This window comes from Rattus norvegicus, chromosome 2 (assembly GCF_021556685.1).
Source record: "Rattus norvegicus strain SHRSP/BbbUtx chromosome 2, alternate assembly SHRSP_T2T, whole genome shotgun sequence".
Classification (NCBI taxonomy): Eukaryota; Metazoa; Chordata; class Mammalia; order Rodentia; family Muridae; genus Rattus; species Rattus norvegicus.
This window is the reverse complement of record NC_141535.1, coordinates 120,737,300-120,755,317: the sequence shown is the minus strand read 5'-3', so window position 1 is coordinate 120,755,317 and position 18,018 is coordinate 120,737,300. Positions and strand designations below refer to the sequence as shown.

Sequence of the window (18,018 nt, the reverse complement as noted above, 5' to 3'; positions counted from 1 at the left end):
GGAACTTCTGTAGACTAGAAGATCATCAACAGAACCTGAAGGAAAGGAGGTTTAGAGAGAGTCTCCAGTGGTGAAGAAAATTCGCTGTTCTTGCAGAGGTCCTGGGATCAGTTCTCAACACATTTACAATGGCTTTCAACCATGCCGTAGGCATGCACATGGTGCACATACATTTGTGCAGGCAAAAACACTTGTACACATAAAATACATAAATCTAAAAGAGCGTTTTTAATTAAAAATAAGCAAAATTTTCCAACTCTTTAATGGTAAACACACCAGCTAGGTGTGGCAGAGCATGACTGTAATCCTAGCACTGAAGTGGCTGATGTAGGAAGGCCAACAGCCCAAGGCTAGCCGGGGGTCCATGCTTGAAACCTGTCCCAGCTGTCCCCAAAATAAATAAATGCTAGTTCACAAATCTATTTCCCCATTCCCAAAGAATAGTCACGGTACTGATGATGTTGGTGAAATCGGAGATCCTATGCTGGGTCTTTCCTGCCCTGAGATGATTAGCTCCCTCTGAGTTCTAATTTTGATCATTGGTCTCTGCTATTCTGTGATTCGAAAACAGAGTTTGGTCTCTCCCTCCCCTACACGCCTCAGCTGCACCTACTTCATGGTGGGTGATGTCTATTATAGGAAATTCGATGATGGGATACGGTAGACTCTTTAGTCTGTAAAACTAGGCTACAGAGAAAAAATCGTTTCCAGAGCCCCTCCCCGCCAAGTGCTCCAATTTCATCCTAAACAGAAAAGAAATCTAAAAATTAGACCTGCTGTGGTATGGACATGTTCAGTTATCCACCAGCATGTTTCTCTGAAAAAGGTATGGAGGGAGAATGAGAAATACACATGTAACTAACATGGCAGTGTTATTAAGGGCAATACTATTGAAGGCAAAACTCCTCCAGGGTTTTTCACAACAGTGCTCACTGGGGGACAGTGGTAGAGATTGTAGAACATGATTGTTCAGCTTGCATCCTGTTAGACGTGCGTGTGTGTGTGTGTGTGTGTGTGTGCGCGCGCGCGCGCATGCGCTCTGGAACACTGTTAAAATGTTGATTCCACTGAAAGATTGAAATATTCTTATGTGTCAGTCATTCTCTCTTTGAATCAGAAAATCTCAAATCAGGGTATTACTTTTGTAATGACTTCAATTTGCTGGTCCACTGAAGTTGAAAACAACATGAGAAGCCGACGCAGCTGGCTGCGGCAGTGCGGTATCATAAGGGTGTTTTCCCAGGAAATAGAACGGTTTTAGAGATAAAGGTCTCTGTCCTATTTTGAAGTTATTGAAAAGAAGGGGAAAGAAATCTCCTGATGGATTAGGGTTTTCTGCTCTCACTTGCTAATATTGGATTGGTTTTATTTTTAAGATGTGCGTTATGTGTTTGTATTAGAAGTTTTAAATTGTTGGGGAAATCTATTTGTGTGGATTTTTATGGATTCAGTACATACAGTATTATCTCAAGAAGAACATGGGTTGTGCTCCTATTTATAGGAAACAGGCCAGTTAGGCTGAATTTCATAACAGGTAAAATGCTAGGATTTAACATATAGTAAGTGTTGGCCGAGTGTGATGTAAGCCACATGGATCAATGTGGGTCACCTCACGGACACTCTGCAGAGAGGGTAATCATTGCCCTGATGCACACCCTGAAGCTTAAAGATGGCCTGGGAGAAGTGTGAGGAAAGTGTCCAAACCAAACCATTATTTCTGTCCTCAAGTATTGGGTGGCCCAGACCTATAATCCCAGCATGGGGAAGGCTGAAGCAGGAGGATTGATTTCTGCTCCAGGCCAACTTGGACTATAGAGTTAAGACCCTGTCTCAAAATCAAAACAAGCAAACACGGGCTGGTGGGATGGCTCAGTGAGTAAAGGTGCTGGCGGTGAAAGCTTGGCCACCTAAACTCAATCCCCTGTGTCCTGCTTATTCTCTCAGCTTACTACAAGCCAGGGTTATTTGGGAAGAGAAACGCCATTTGACAAAATGGCACCACCGGATGGTCCTGGGTTTAAATGTATAGTTAATATTTATAATTATTTTTTAAAACTGAGCAAGCCAGGAGGCAGCATTTCTCCATGGCTTCTGCTTCAGCTCCTGCCTCCAGGTTCCTGCCTTGAGTTGTTGCCCCGCCTTCCCTCAGTGATGGAAAACAACCTGAGAGTTGTACGTTCCTTTCACTTATAGTCTTTATCACAGCAACAGGAACCCCTAGACATTCCCGATCCTACATAGAGGTGGGAAAGAACCAGCAGGTTGTCTTATAACCTTCATATTAGCTCCATGGCATCCCCATGCTCACACACACATGCACACATGATGATGACGATGGTGGTGATGATGGTGATGATGGTATGGAGGAGGAGGATGACACAGTGTTGTTGTTGGTGGTGATGGTGGTGGTGGCGGTGGCAGCGCGGCGGCGGTGGCGGTGGTGGTGGCGGTGGTGGTGGTGGTGGCTGCGGCAGCGGCGGTGGTGGTGATGATGATGATACAATTTCTGTGAAGTTTAAGCCCCAAGAATAGCAGCATCTTGGCTCATTTGTGCTGCTCTGATAATAACTGAGGCTGCATGAGTTACAAAACAGAAATGTGTCTTCTCAGGGTTCAGGGGTGGGTCCAGGTTGAAGGCAAAGACAAGTAGGAACCTAACGGTATCCTTGTGCGGCAGAAAAGTGGCAGAGCAAGCTGATAAACACCATGTGGCTCATTTGTGAGCATCTTCATCCTTCAGCAAGGGCTGTGTCACCTCTTAGTTGGATTGCTGTTTTTGATCGGTTACCCAGATCAGGTTTGAACTAGACTTAAGAGTCTGCCTCCCTCCAGACTGCTAACTAGCTGAGACTGCAAATGGACAGCGCCTGTCTGCTGGTGCCACTCTTCCCTACTCCCGCCTCCTCAGAATGTCACATGACAACACCGGGATTTTGGAGGCAATGCTTTCAAGTCATAGCAAGCAGATATTCCCAGGGGAAGTGAGCTCATCCATCCAAGTGGACACAGTGCACTTGTTTCTCAGCATCGTACTCTGTACCTTGAACAAACTTTTGGGTTTTTACCCTGACCTCAAGAAAAGTACATGGTTAACTCCATAGCAGTAATCTGATACAATGACATTCCGTGCTCGACCTGGGTCTCTCCTAGTATACCTGGCTCCTTGTCCTCATCTTCCCTGGCTGCTGACTCTAGAAGGCTTTGCTTGAATCCATGCAGCTTGGATCTCACTAACAGAGACATTTCCACTAGTGCTTATAAGACAATAGTGTTTTACTGCCTTGACAAGGATGTGCCATTCAGAGTTTTATTATAATGGCTTTTATACTGCATTTATTGGCAGCCTACTGTGCGCTCTAAAGAAATGATAGCTGATGACAGCAAGTAGTACGAATTCTCCTGTTTTTATCTTGTGCCAAATGCCAGTGCAGTAGCTGGTTGATAGTAAGGGTACCAAGCATTCTAGAGAGTGAGTGAACAAATACAATAGACAGGATCTGTAGGGGGAGGAGAGAGACAGGAGAGAAACATCTAAATGGCACAGGGCGGGAGTAGAGATCTTGGGCTCTTGGCAGAATCCAAGGAGGCCTCACACAGACCTGAGAACTCTTCTGATTTAGTAATGTCTGCAGCCTTTCCCAGGAGGTCCCCTGATGACTACGTTAGGATGCAAAATTGTGAAACTTACAGGGTGTGGTGGGCTGGTTATCTTTCATCCCAGCATTCGAGAGCCTGAGACAGGATCCCAAATTCAAGACCAGCTGGGCTCATAGTGAGTGAGATGCTGTCTTAAAAGAAAAAGGAGGCAAGAGAGAAAGTTAGTGAGTAAGTGGTTTAGAGAGAAGACTTAGCAGAGATTTGGTGGGCAGCAATGGTGGGATGATCAGTTGTGGGTGCAATAACAAGGCACCATAGCTACGGTGATTTATAGACAACAGAAATTCATTTCTGACTGTGCAAGGGCTGCAAGTTTGAGGTTAAGATGGCAGCAGAGCTATTTCTGGCCAGGGCTACCAATTGAGTTGAGAACTGATGACTTCACTTGTAGCAAAAACATGCACGGTGGGGGGAAGTCATTATACAGCAGCACCAATATCTCCATCTCACGTGCTCCATCCCCAGGCCCCACACAAGCCCCGAAGCCCTAACTCTTAGGAGCACACGGAGTTAGGAGTTCAAGATGTGAACTTGAAGAAGACACTGAGCTTGACCCAAAGCAATGCTGTTTTCACGTTAAGTCATCCAACGAAGCAAATAATCACTAGGCCAGCCTGGACTACAGTGTGAGACCCTGAGTCAGAAAACTGAAAATGTTTTAGAGGCAAGAGGTAGTGTGTAGAAACCCTGGCACAAGGTTTTTAAAAAAAAAAAAAAACAGGGCTAGATGGCTAAGTCAACAGCTAAGAGCAGAGCTGATGTGGGCCGTGCATGACACCCACATAACCAACCACTGTGCAGATCTTTTCACACCCAGCACAGTGCACACAACTCCTCTGTGCACGGCTTACATACTCATCAGACATGTAGTACTTTAGGAGTAACTCATGAAAGTCACTAACATTTCCCCTACTTCTAGCGGACAAGAAGCACAATAACCGATTTCCTTTCCTGATTTGAAATGAATACAAGGACGCCAACAGGCAGCATGGTGGGGGCATGCTTTCACTAAAGAAATCCAACGTCACCACTGCCAGGAGGAGTCAGCTACCAGCAAGGACTGGGAAGAGGGGCGGCAGCAACTTTCTCCTTTGGTGTCTACCTGATAGGAAGCAAGTTTGAATGGTGAAGGGAAGGCAAGGGTTTGAATAGGCTGTGTTCTGGACAGACATGTGGACAGGGGAATGCTAACATCTCTCTCTGTCTGCTCCCACAGTTTGTGGCTCACCCCAACTGCCAACAGCAGCTTTTGACCATCTGGTACGAGAACCTCTCGGGCCTTCGGGAGCAGACCATCGCTATCAAGTGTCTGGTCGTGTTGGTCGTGGCCTTGGGCCTTCCATTCCTCGCCATCGGCTACTGGATTGCACCTTGTAGCAGGGTACTAGACTCACCACCTTCCCTCCGGGGTTGGTGAAATGTGTATCTTTGTTGGGAAAATGCGAAATCTAGGGTTCAGGCCCCCACCTCCTTGGCTCTGCACTTTAAGTGACTCCAACAAATGCTCTATGTTTCAGCGAGTGGATCAAGTCAAGAGTAGAGTCAGGTGACTTGGCACCAGCAAGACACATGTGCAGGCATGATGCAGTAGTCAGGCTTTTAGGTGGAAATCCCCATGGTAGACAGGAAGGACTAAATGGCCAGAGTGTAGAAGCATGTGTGCAGTTCTAGTGGTATGTGCTGAGGAGAACATGGCCAGCGCTGGCTGCAGGAAGGGAAGTAGACAGCCATAGCCAGTGGAACCGCAAAACAGCCAACTACTTTCAGGGCACACATCTGAGCCCGTTGGAAGCACCTGGGGCTGAATGTTAAGCTCGTGGATATCAGCAGTGTTATTTAAGCTTCCGTCACATCCATGGTGGGTCCTCAAGCCCTTTGTTCTTCCAGAAGCTTCCAACGTGTGGAGAATTGGGGTCAGTGAGCGTCGGGTTTTTTTTTCAGCACTGCTTAATTTTGCTTTGATCACTCTGAGGCCTTTTCCTCTCTACCTGCCCAAGTGGAGCTAACTTGTGATTAAGAAATCCCCTACACAAGATGTGGAAGAGAACGCAGGTTATGCTGACAGAATCTGGCACGCTAATGAAGGGCACTTCCCTGAGAGGAGCTGCCCTCAGGTCCTTTAATCTCATGCCTGTATTCTCAGGTCTGGTTTTCTCTCAATCAGAATCTGTTTCAGGCAGAATCAGTCAAGGTTACTTAGAAATGACCCTGAAAGTCTATCATTGCCCTGTGGCCCAGCAGTCTTCTTAGGCGTTTATATGTGTGAAAACGTTTATTCACTTTACTTCCTTGTTGATCTGCCCCCCACAGGGTAGAAACAAGGTAGAAAGCTTGTTATTCTCACCAAGTTTGATGCCTGTTGGATTCTTTGTAATGTATCTTGGGGACGTTACTCTACAGTTCTTTACATACCTAAACACTAAAGACTAGAACATAAATCACCTAAGAGCCTGCAGTGAGCAGAAAATTATAACCCAACCAGTTTCCCTTTCTGGAGGAAACACATCACAAAGTTCTGGTACTCAATAGTCCGTCTCTTCAGATATCTCAGTCAGTTAGAGCAGGTTAGGGATGCGGTGGGCATCTCGGGGTGCACACTTTGCGTCATATAAAATGACAGCTCAGCTCACTCTGTAGTGGCATTTCAGCATAAGAAAAAAAAAAGTAGGAACTTAGCCATCCCTGGAACCCATGCATGCCTGTGTTTATTCACAGAGTGAAGAGAGAACTTGAGAGTAATCAGGCTGGGGTACCTTAGTTAATGAGATGCTTTCCTCACAAGAATAAAGAGCCAAGTTCTGTTCCTAGCATCCACATTCAAAGCTAGGTCGGAAGGCATGTGTCTACAGGCTCAACACTGGAAAGTCAGAGACCAGAAGACCCCTGGACTAGCTAGACAGCCAATCTAGGTAGCTGGAGAAATGTAGGTACAAATCCAAGGTGGAGTACATTAGAAGAATGACCTTGATGCTGACATTCAGGCTCTACTAGGAATTCTTAGGCTGGGGAGAAAGCTAAGCATTAAATCGTCTATCTAATAGTGTGCATGAAACCCTGCCTCCAATACTGTAAGACACACACACACACACACACACACACACAGAGAGAGAGAGAGAGAGAGAGAGAGAGAGAGAGAGAGAGAGCCCATTTTAAAGATGAGTATACTGCTTTATTTTCATATTAAAAGCAACCTTTGAGAAAAACAGGCTTGGCCACTCCCAAGACACAGCATGCACCTTGGCAGTGCTGCCAAATGCCGGCTCTGCGGCTGTCTCGGCGCCAAGATGTGTAATTGTGCCATTGATTGATTTTCTAAGTCTGGTGTGGAAAGATAACCACGTCTGTGTGCATGCACATTCAGATTCAGAAATACTTAACACTCTCTAGTCATTTGTACCAATTAAGGTTCTGGATATTTGCTTGAAGTTAGTCTTCCAGATGTGAACCAAATCTTTTTAAGGGTGGCAGACTGAGTTAACATTCAGGCTCTGAGTGACTAGCGAACACATTTGACAAATATGTCCAATGTACCTACTCCCTGGACCGCAGACGCCCCAGGGAAAAGAGAAACTGGTTCTCATTTCTATTAGAACATGAAACTTTTAAGGGCAGTATATAACAGGATATTTTCAAGGAACCACCTTCAAAAACTTGTAAGATAGCCATTAGAAGTGTCTTTAGTATATGTATCATTTTCAGAATAAAGAGATTATTATTTTTAATCAAGCCACCTTACTCAGAGGTTCTAATTATTATATATCTCCCTAATATGTAGGTAGTAATTGAGAAAATATGTATATCAATTCTAATATTTTCTTCCTTTTAAAACTGATGCATGGCAAGATGATTTTGGATTTTCTGGAAATGAGAACCAAAAATTGTTTACATTGTAGTAATATTTTTAATCTTCGAAAAAGCCTTTAATGCCCTATGTGACTCTAAAAACTCACATCTCTTTTCTGGGTCTAAGAACTTCAACTTTGGTTAGTCAATCATGGAAAAATAAGATAAGAAGCCTGTCACACATGGGGGCTCCAGACAGGTGCCCTTCAGTGTAGCATGGGTTACAGCAGGGCAGGCTTCAGAATCTGGATGTCTGAGACTTTTAAAGTTACTTTAGAGGGAAAAAGTTTCCCTTAAAAAAAAAGAGAGAGCAGTTTTCACAACGCATACCAGTCAGGGGTCAACCTTTTGACATTGTGGCTTGATGTCTACAAACGCATTGAGCATTGAGCAACCTTCCCAACTATCCTGGCAAACATGAGGCTGCAGGTTGGACAGTCCTGAGTAGCTCTCCTGAGGCAAGCAGAAAGTGCTCAACTTCCTTTCTCTAGTCGTTTTTATCCTGTAGAGTGACTGTCTATAGGGAAGAAGAGATCCTATTTTCTAGAACATCCCCTCTCCCTCCCTCCCTTCGCCCCCTCTCTTCCTTCTCCTCCATGTCTTCCCCTCTGTCCATCTCCGACTCCCCTGCTCTGTTGTATTACAGCTGGGGAAAATTCTTCGAAGCCCCTTCATGAAGTTCGTGGCTCACGCTGCCTCCTTCATCATCTTCCTGGGTCTGCTTGTGTTCAACGCCTCAGACCGGTTTGAAGGCATCACCACGCTGCCCAACATCACCGTTATTGACTACCCCAAGCAAATCTTCAGGGTGAAGACCACCCAGTTCACATGGACAGAAATGCTAATTATGGTCTGGGTTCTCGGTAAGCCATTTTACGGTCCCTAACTTCTATCCGAAAGAATAGCTACTGAAATGACTGCCACTTTCTACTACAAACTGTCATGTGTGATGAGAACACCAACATTAAGGCAGTAGCTAAATGGGACAATAACTAGATGGTTAAATAGAAGTTAACACGCTCGGAAAGGTATGTGTTGGCACCAAATCGTTAATATGGGGCCTAACTGTTTCATTGGAATACTTGCAACTGAAGAGCCTTCGTTATACATGGCTTTAGTTTCAGGGATTTCAGGAGGCTTTGCGCTTTCCGAATGCCTGTTACTTAACTTCTGGTAACTCATTTTGAGAAGCTGTGTTAAAGGAAAAATTCAAAGGGGCATGAGAAAAAAACCATTCCATCTCAGGAAACGGAACCACCCTGAGTGCTGACTTCTGCCCCAGAGTCTTTCTGTGGTCTGCTCCCACCTGAGCGGTCCTTGCTCAGAGTGAATAGGTGAATTCTTCACTCCTTCACCTCACAGACTCAGCCTGGAGCAAGCCATGATTTTATTAATTTTATCGTATGCTTCATTTTCTCCTTAAAATGTTACAGTGTGTCCAGCTGTGGCCCTCCCGGGGGGGCATGCACCCCGCACATTGTAAATGATATCACAATACCAAAAGGCAGGGCACCCATGTGTATATAGTTAGGACAATTTGTTAAACTGAGTGTTTCATCCTTTTTGACTCAGGTGACATTTCCCTCTAGAACTGGGTCAGTTTCAAATGGTGTTCCTGGCCTCCCCAGTGGTCTGTGGAAATGGGAAGAGAGGTCAGAAGAGGGCATGTGTGCTCCTTGATGATTGGGCTTGGTTCCTGTTAAATGTCTGCAGGGACTTTCTCACCCCGAGTCTTACTTGTACCCCTACATTACTATGATCTGAATTAATTAGCCTCTTTGATTTCATAGGCTTTTCTTTTCTCTACTCCAAAAACCTCACGGAACAAAGCCTTTATACTAGCCGAGTTCCACTTGCTTTTTTTTCCTGTCTCCCGTGTTATCACCACACACAAGGTTATAGGAGCAGCGATCTGGTGTCACATGTGTTCCTTTAAAGTCTGTCATGATGGAGTCCATCAGCCCTGAGTGGAAGCTTCCTTTCCACTCAGCTCTGCCAGACCCCAGCACAGCCAGCTTTTGCTGGGGTTACACTTTCCTGGGTATGGTTAGAGCGTGGGCTCCTCAGCCTCCGCTGGAAGATCTAATCCGCAGTCTCTGGTTTCTCATCCAGGGATGATGTGGTCTGAGTGCAAGGAGCTGTGGCTGGAGGGGCCCCGGGAGTACATCGTGCAGCTGTGGAACGTGCTTGACTTCGGGATGCTCTCCATCTTCATTGCTGCCTTCACCGCCAGGTTCCTAGCATTTCTGCAAGCCACCAAAGCGCAGCAGTATGTGGACAGCCACGTGCAGGAGAGCGACCTGAGCGAAGTCACACTCCCACCAGAGGTTCAGTATTTCACCTATGGTGAGTCCGTAGCTGCGGGGTCCTTTCCTGTGTCCGGAAGGGCGTCTTGGAAGGCAACACCCATTAAGACATGCTCCCCTGTGTGAGTTCAGGGTGTTCTAAGATCCCCCCCCCCAAAAATCATCCCCACCACGGATGGAATCAAACCCTACAAACTCTGTGTTCTTTCTCACAAGTAAATATGCGCTTGTGATAAAGCTTGATTTAGAAACCATTAGAGACCATAATAGATTAATAACTAATAAAACTCAAAAATTGTGCCAGGGCAGGGAGGCAGGGAGGCAGGGAGGCAGGGAGAGGGTGGGTACTTGTCATAGAAGCAGGGAAGAGAAGATGAGATAGGGGGTTTCCGGAGGGAAACCGGGGAAAGGGGATAACATTTGAAATGTAAATAAATGAAATACCCATTTTGTTTTAAAGAGGCTGGAAGCTCATGGAGGAGACCAGCCTCCAGAATAAAAGTAAATATTTGTAGGAAAAAAACCCTAATATTTATAACAGTATACTATAACGAAACTTCTAGGACCTACTACAATAAAATGTTTGAGCTATTGCTGAGTTAAATGAAGTTTTTCTGAGTCCAGCCCCTAGAGTACAGAGACTGTCAGTCTGGTAAGCTACATGGCTACTCGGGCACTAGGGGACAGACAGCCGATACACTGTAGGTGCTGCAGAGAGAGGGACAGACAGCCGATGCACTGTAGGTGCTGCAGAGAGAGGGTGACTCGTGCCCTGGGAAGGATGGAGCCGGTAGGAACTGTACTGTTAAGTGCTGAGCAGTTTAAAACAGTAATCGTTTGCTTCTGGAACTTGCTGCTTGATAGTTTCAGGCCACAGTTGATCGCCAATCGCTGAAATTGTAGGATGCAGAGCCCCAGATTCATAGGCAACCCCTGTATGCTCAGCATGAGAAATGTGTAGAGTGTTTGCGGGCAGCGGGGCGAGCATGAACCCCAGACTCTGAGAAACTGTAGCTGACAAGTCTTCATTATAGTTGTGTGTCAGTCAGGCCTGCAGTGCCAGCTACACAGAAAGCTTAGGCAGAAGGATCGCAAGCTCAAAGCCTGCCCAGGCTACACAGTTCAAGGTCAGCCAGGGCAACTGAGTAAATAAAAAAACAATAAATTAATCAAACAAATAAAGGCACAGAAATAGTGCATGGTCCTAGAGCGATTGCCTAGCCCAAATGCCACGATAAATTGATTACGGCGGAATGAATTCTTGTCTGACATGCACTTCACAAATAAGAAAGCCTAAAGCGCAGACTAGGAAGTGTAAGTGTGATTAGGACTCAGTGTTGTGAGCAGCACACACACTTAAACACTTTTAGGGAGAGAATTTGCAGTGCCTGCCATTTTAATGCAAAGTAATGACGACATTGTCAGCAAGTGAGAGCTTTACAGTCCTAAGGACACTGGGTCAAAGGAACGACTAAACACTGTTGAAAGTCAAAGAATTGAAACCTTGTTTTATGTGACACGTAATTTTGACTGTTTTTATAGCCTGTGTATTAAATTTTTCCTTGCGTAGTTAGTAACCGTGGGCTAGGCATGAATTTATTAATTTGGGCTTCTCTGCTTCCTTTATGTATGGTTTTGAAATTCTCTACATCTTGGTTTCTGTTTTTATAAAGAGAGGAATAACACTGGGGCCTCAAACGGAGTGTCTAACACACAGCAAACAGTCAGCAGATGTTCACAGGGCAGCCATTCTTTTGGAAATGACTTAATTTCACAGAATTAACCATTTATTGTTTCACTGGCCTGCCAGGGGACCAAATCTGCTGTAGACTATTGGGGCCCTCACTCTGTGAGGACATATTTATGCTTCCTGGAGCTGTCCCGAGATTCAGATTTCACAGGCTCAGCACCACTGTGATTTGTGATGGTCTCCCTACTGGCTGTTGGGTATTTTACTTGTGTTAATTGATAGGTGAAGTCAATTCCAAACTAAGGTTTCACCGAGACTTTGCCTATAGGATGGCAAAGCAACCAGGAAAGAAAGCTGACGCCTCGGGGTGGAGGGAGTGAGTATCAGTCACCGTGTCCTGGACCTGGTCCATGTCCACAAAATGTTGCCCTCCCCCCCATATTTCATTCTGTTTCTGTGCCAGGTAAGGCCACCTTAGTGTCTTTATATAATAGGATTTCACCCATTGAAATATCGATGTTTTTTCCAGTTTTACTTAAAAAAAAATAGAATGTGGGTAACGAATTGCCAGTAGTTTCAACTGAAGCAAGACATAATAGATGTTTGCAGTATTTGCTTTGCATAGTTAGGAATGAATATTTTTAAAAGCTCCATTTGTAATCTCTCTCTCTTTCTCTCTCTCGTTCTCTCCCCCTTTCCCCCTCCCCCTTCCCTCCCTCTCTCCCCCTCTCACCCTTTCCCTCTCTCCCTCTCTCTCTTCCCTTTCCTAGCTAGAGATAAATGGCTTCCTTCTGACCCTCAGATCATATCGGAAGGCCTCTATGCCATAGCTGTGGTGCTCAGCTTCTCCCGGATCGCGTACATTCTCCCTGCAAACGAGAGCTTTGGGCCCTTGCAGATCTCTCTGGGGAGGACTGTGAAGGACATATTCAAGTTCATGGTTCTCTTCATCATGGTGTTCCTGGCTTTCATGATTGGCATGTTCATACTTTACTCCTACTACCTTGGGGCCAAAGTAAACCCTGCTTTTACCACGTAAGTAAGACGTCATCCTAGAATGGTATAGAAAGAACTTCTAAGGGGTCCAGCAAGTGCAGACTGTCAGCTGGAAACAAAGCCATTCTCAGGAGCAGTAAAACAATCCCATGAAGTCAGTGTCTGTAGCTGGTCATGCAGGTCATACTGGACCAAAATGGCTATTTTAAGAAAATTGGATGGCAAATGTCTAAAAGGGGACAACTCTGACATTATATATAACTCTAAATTTAGCATCATCATTTTGAAGTCTGTATTACTTTTCTAGTTTCCATGTTAATGTTTTCATCAGTAGTGAGTACAAGGATTCAAGTATCAGGACAGCTCCTGAGAAGACAAGGCTAACCCCAACCCTCCCTGAAGAGTCTGGTCCTTCCTGAAGCCTTCCTTGATTAATCCCCACAGTCACTTTCACTGTTAGGTTTCCCTGCTGCTATAGAGCTACCCCAGCTGTGAGATCATCATTCTCACCCCTGGGTGGCTGGTTGTCATGGGGATGGGGCTCTCCCTGTAGGCAAGGGTATCCTGAATCTTGCCACCTTCCTTTTGCTCCCATATTGCCACATCTGCACACCAGCAACACAGTACGTTCCCTGGAGGTAAAGTACAGAATCATGTCCTTGGAAACACATGAATCGTCCTAAAGTAACCCTTAAATAGCTATTGTTGAGCAGGTCTTAAAGGTAAAGGAGGCCAGAGGTTCATTTTATTGTAATAAATGATGACAACAGCAAAAATATCCTATGACTCCAATGGAGAGTGACCAGGACCCTGCACAGGGCCCCTGTTCCCTTCCTCACAGCAGTTCACATGGTACATTACTGTTACCTCATCTTTTTTGAAGGGAGACCTGGCCACACCACGTAGTAGCCGAGAGTATCGCTGGGAAGTCTGTCAGGCCCAGGTTTTAACACAGTTCTGCTATTTTCTTTTTCTTTTTCTTTTTTCTTTTTTCTTCTTCTTTTTTTTTTTTTTTTTTTTTTTCAGAGCTGGGGACCGAACCCAGGGCCTTGCACTTGCTAGGCAAGCGCTCTACCACTGAGCTAAATCCCCAACCCCAGTTCTGCTATTTTCTAACTGCGCCCTTTGGTTAAATTACTGAACATTTTTCCCGTGTCATTTTTTCTCATTTTTAAAATAAGCACGACAGATTTTTAAATAAGGTCGTCGGGAGGATTACGTAAGGCTAGTTACGTAAAGCCTCTTGCCCACAGTAGGAGCTGCGGTGTCCTTTCCATTCCAACTCCCGCGGTTCCCACACACGCCCGGCCCACAGATGCTGCAGAGAAGTTTGCGAGGCTCAATGGCTCCAGAGGATGGGGCGGGGTGGCCCCGTGACAGGTTGAGTAAATGCAGAAATGGAGGCTAGCTAGCGTGCTCAGTCTCCTGCCTCCACATCCACTTCACACTCTGAGGTTTTGTGACAGGGAATCAACCTCCCCCCGACTCCCCATCCTCAACCCTTTGTCCCCAGGAACTAACAACATTTCTAGAACATACCAGTTGTTCCAGCGTCACTGGCTGAGTGGTTAAATGAATAAGTGAGTAAATGAGTGTTTAAGCCTGCAGGTCTAAAGGCTTCATTGTTGTTTAGAATTTGTTAAAAATATTTTAAAGTGGGGTTGGGGATTTAGCTCAGTGGTAGAGCGCTTGCCTAGCAAGCGCAAGGCCCTGGGTTCGGTCCCCCGCTCCGAAAAATAGAAAAGAAAAAAAATATTTTAAAGTATTGTTTTCCTAAATCATTTTCTTCGGGGGAAAAAAAGACTATTTTCCATCTGTACTTCACAGCGTTCTTGGGTGGCGACAGTTGAAGGTTCTTTATTCAGCCACAGATGTGAAGATCCTGTGACGAAATGGCTAAATGCTCGCAGGTAGAAGTTGTACAAGAGATGGAACTTGATGCTTAGTCTACTGTGTGCCACGAGGACCGGGGCTCCCATGCCATTGTCCCCCACCCATGTCTCTTGCAGATGAGCATTGTTTCCATGGAGGGGGCACAGCTGGCTTTCAGAACCTTTACCCCACACCCAACCAACCATGGATCAAAATATTCTTTAAAAAAAGAATGTGTCTCTTTGGAGCGTGCACATCCTTTCCCTGCCGCTGTTCCCCAAACGCTCCGGTGTAGTGATCATTTGCATGGCTTAGTATTAGGTTCGCTGTTTTAAGTAACTAAGAGGTGGTCTAAATACTGCAGGAAGTCATCCACTGGTATCCTGGAAATACAGCGCCATTTCTGTGGGACTCCCTTGCACATTCTCAGATGCTGGTGGCCATGAGGACCTTGGAGTTAATTCTCCACAGACAACATGGCTGCCTGTGGATTCTTGTGGTCAGAATTCAAGCATTGGGTGGGGTATTTAGATAGAGTGAAAAGCCTCTCCTTCACATCCTGACCCTCGGTCTATGAGCTGGTTTTCATTCTCAGAAACCACGGTTTCCTTCAAATACTTCCAGAGATTTTTTTCCCCCAAAAAAAGAATATAAATATCCAGATCGCCCTCCCTTTTGTATTCAGATGACTAAGTACTTCACAGCTCCTGCGTTTAATTTTTTTACTCAATGTATCTTTGCTATCCTTCATATCACAACTGAATGAAGATAAAGCTGCCTCGATATCCCCAGTGGCTGCATCACACCCACCATCAGGCTCCACCAAAGCTCGTTGGCCTGTTCCATGGAGATGGGGCTTGGTTTTGTTCTAGGTACAAACCGCTTCGCTGCAAGCCACGGCGAGGTGCAGATCCTTTTCTGAAGTGGGTGTTTCATTTTAAACCTAAGCCAGCAAGTTGGGTTTGAATTTCCAAACCACCTACAAAATCAGACTCCAGCCTTCCATTCTCCCAGAAGAAAAGCATGTGAAGTAACTTCAGCTTTCTCCTGCTGACCAAATCTTCATCAGAATAACTTCAGAAAAGCTGGGCCTTCACGCCAGCCCCTGAAACCCTAGGGCGTAATTGCTGCCAAGTACCCTAAGCGGTAGCACATAGCTGGAATGCTACCTCTTAGGATCTGGATGCAAGAGGATCAATTCACGTAGTGAAATGCTGTCTCAAGAACAAATTGAAAAAAATATATCATAACAGAGTAACTCTGAAAATATTTTTAATTTTTAAAACATTTTTTAAAGCTTAGCTCTCTTCGATGTATATAGCTTTGTCACTGTTCATGACAGCATGGAAATACGGTGAGATTCCAGCTGTAGGTTTGGAGAAGTTGATGATCTATTAAACAATAAAGATGCCCACTGAAACTGAAAAAAAAATTTTTTTTAATCCTTAACTTTTAATTCTTAAAATATAACAGGAAGACTCCTTAAATTTTTTATTAGAAACAATTATTAGGGAGGCTAGAGAGCAGTTAAGAGCTCTGGTTGCTCTTGTAAAGGACCTGAGTTCAAGTCCCAGCATCCATGTGCTTACAACCATCTGTAACTCCAGCCCCAGGGTATCTGACGCCCTCTGCTGGCCTCCACAGGCACTGCATGCATACAGCACGCAGATACATGCAGACAAAACGCAGGAAGTAATTTTTTTTTTCAAAAGCAATTGTTAGGAATTTATGATGATAGCATTTCATAATAATGTTTACATAGTATAGCATTAGATGCTAGCTTGTTTTTTCTCTTTAACAATGGAAACCACTCATTACCGTGTTTTTATTATTCAACAGGGTTGAAGAAAGTTTCAAGACTTTGTTTTGGTCCATATTTGGACTCTCTGAAGTGACTTCTGTTGTCCTCAAATATGACCACAAATTCATAGAGAACATTGGCTATGTCCTTTATGGAATATACAATGTAACTATGGTGGTCGTTCTGCTCAACATGCTGATTGCTATGATTAACAGCTCATACCAAGAAATCGAGGTGAGCGCTCCAGCCCTGTGTGTCTCGGAAGTTTTAAGACTAAAAATATCTATTGGCTGCAGGGGGACTGTTACCTGCTAGGCCATCCCTCTGATTGAGCTCCGTCCTCTTCGTGTTCTCAGGTGCTCAGAGCACACGTGTGCAGCACATGCCCAGCTCAGAGCACACGTGTGCAGCACATGCCCGTGTTCTCAGGTGCTCAGAGCACACGTGTGCAGCACATGCCCGTGTTCTCAGGTGCTCAGAGCACAGGTGTGCAGCACATACCCAGCTTCCATGTGCATTTTAGGAATGGACTTCCGTACATGGTGTCCCCAGCAGGGAATGTACAGATGTTTCACTCATCGCTATGACAAAGCACATTAAGGAAAGGAGAGTTTATTTTTGGCTGACAATTCAGGGTACGGTTCATCGTAGTGGAAACTCGTGGCAGAAGAAGTCAGGGCAGCTGGTCACGCTGCTTTCTCGGGACACAGAGAAAGGTGGATATTGGTCCTTGGTTCATTTTCTCCTCCTTATGTAGTCTTGAATCCCAACTACCCGTATTTTGTGGTAGGTTATCCCAGCCAAATTAGCTCACTCTAAAACTCTCTCTTAAGAGTGCCCAGGGGTTTATCTCTTAGGTGATCCTAGATCCTGACATGGTAACAATCAGAATTAACCAGTACAATGACAGAGACCAAAGGGCAGGACGGTGAGGGTCTGTTTGCGTGGTGACATCAGTATATACTGAAGACTAAAGGAGCTCACGTCCCATACCCGTGGCCCTGCCTTCGTCAAGAGGACGGTTGTACCAATCACCATGGGGAACATTGGGAACAGAAAAAGATGGAGCAGGATTTGTGTGACATTTGAAGACCTGTAGTATAAATACAAACTTCAAAGTGTAATTGACCCCGTGAAATGTGTTGGCTTACGCCTGTTTTCCCGGACTTAGGAGAAAGTCCTAAGACTAGCAGTGGGCTAGCCTAAGCTACAGTGTAAGTTCCAGGCCAGTCTGTGCTGGTATGATATCTTCAAAACAAATTAATATGAATGAAGCAAAGATCAATGTATTTAAATGCCGCTTCCCCCTCTGCCTTTAGAATAAGACATGTGACATTGCAACTTGTTATGAGTGGGTCTGGAAGAGCCCAGAGGGTGGCAGAGAGTGAGAACAATGGCGGATGTAAAGAGATGGTTGGGGTGACAGGGAGAGTGTGATTAATAGTTTTATCATTCTTTGACCTGAACTTTCCTTGTCTTTTTGTATTACCTCAAAATGAGGAACAGAAAATGCTGGCTACATCTCGGTGGATACAGTCACACATGGGGAAGAGAAAGCATTTGGGCATTAGTGTCTGTGTCTATATTATGTAGTTGTGTGGTAATTATACTCAGATGGACATGAATATGTTACTTAATTGTTTAAAACATAATGAATTACCATAAGAATGTACTTCAGGTCTAGAGTGTCTGATTTAAAATTTAGTAACTGTGGGACTGGAGAGATGTCTTAGGAGTTAAGAGTTACAATTCTTGAGAAGAACCAGAGTTTAGTTCCGAGCACCCACATCAGGCGGCTTCCAACTATGCTGTTGTAACTACAGCTCTAGGGTATCTGATCCCCCTCTTCTGGC

At 45.0% G+C, this 18,018-nt stretch overlaps 1 protein-coding gene across 3 annotated transcripts in view; it reads left to right on the top strand.

Annotated features, from left to right (window-relative positions):
• Trpc3 (transient receptor potential cation channel, subfamily C, member 3) overlaps positions 1 to 18,018 on the top strand; it is a 66,334-nt gene that overhangs the window by 28,971 nt on the left and 19,345 nt on the right. For all 3 annotated transcript variants that reach the window (XR_015668344.1, NM_001415005.1, XM_087631961.1), the window contains 5 exon segments: positions 4,874 to 5,038; positions 8,147 to 8,363; positions 9,613 to 9,846; positions 12,267 to 12,531; positions 16,204 to 16,399. Coding sequence is in view for 2 of the 3 variants with exons in the window: in NM_001415005.1 (NP_001401934.1) it covers positions 4,874 to 5,038; positions 8,147 to 8,363; positions 9,613 to 9,846; positions 12,267 to 12,531; positions 16,204 to 16,399 (1,077 nt within the window). In the remaining variant the exon portion in view is untranslated.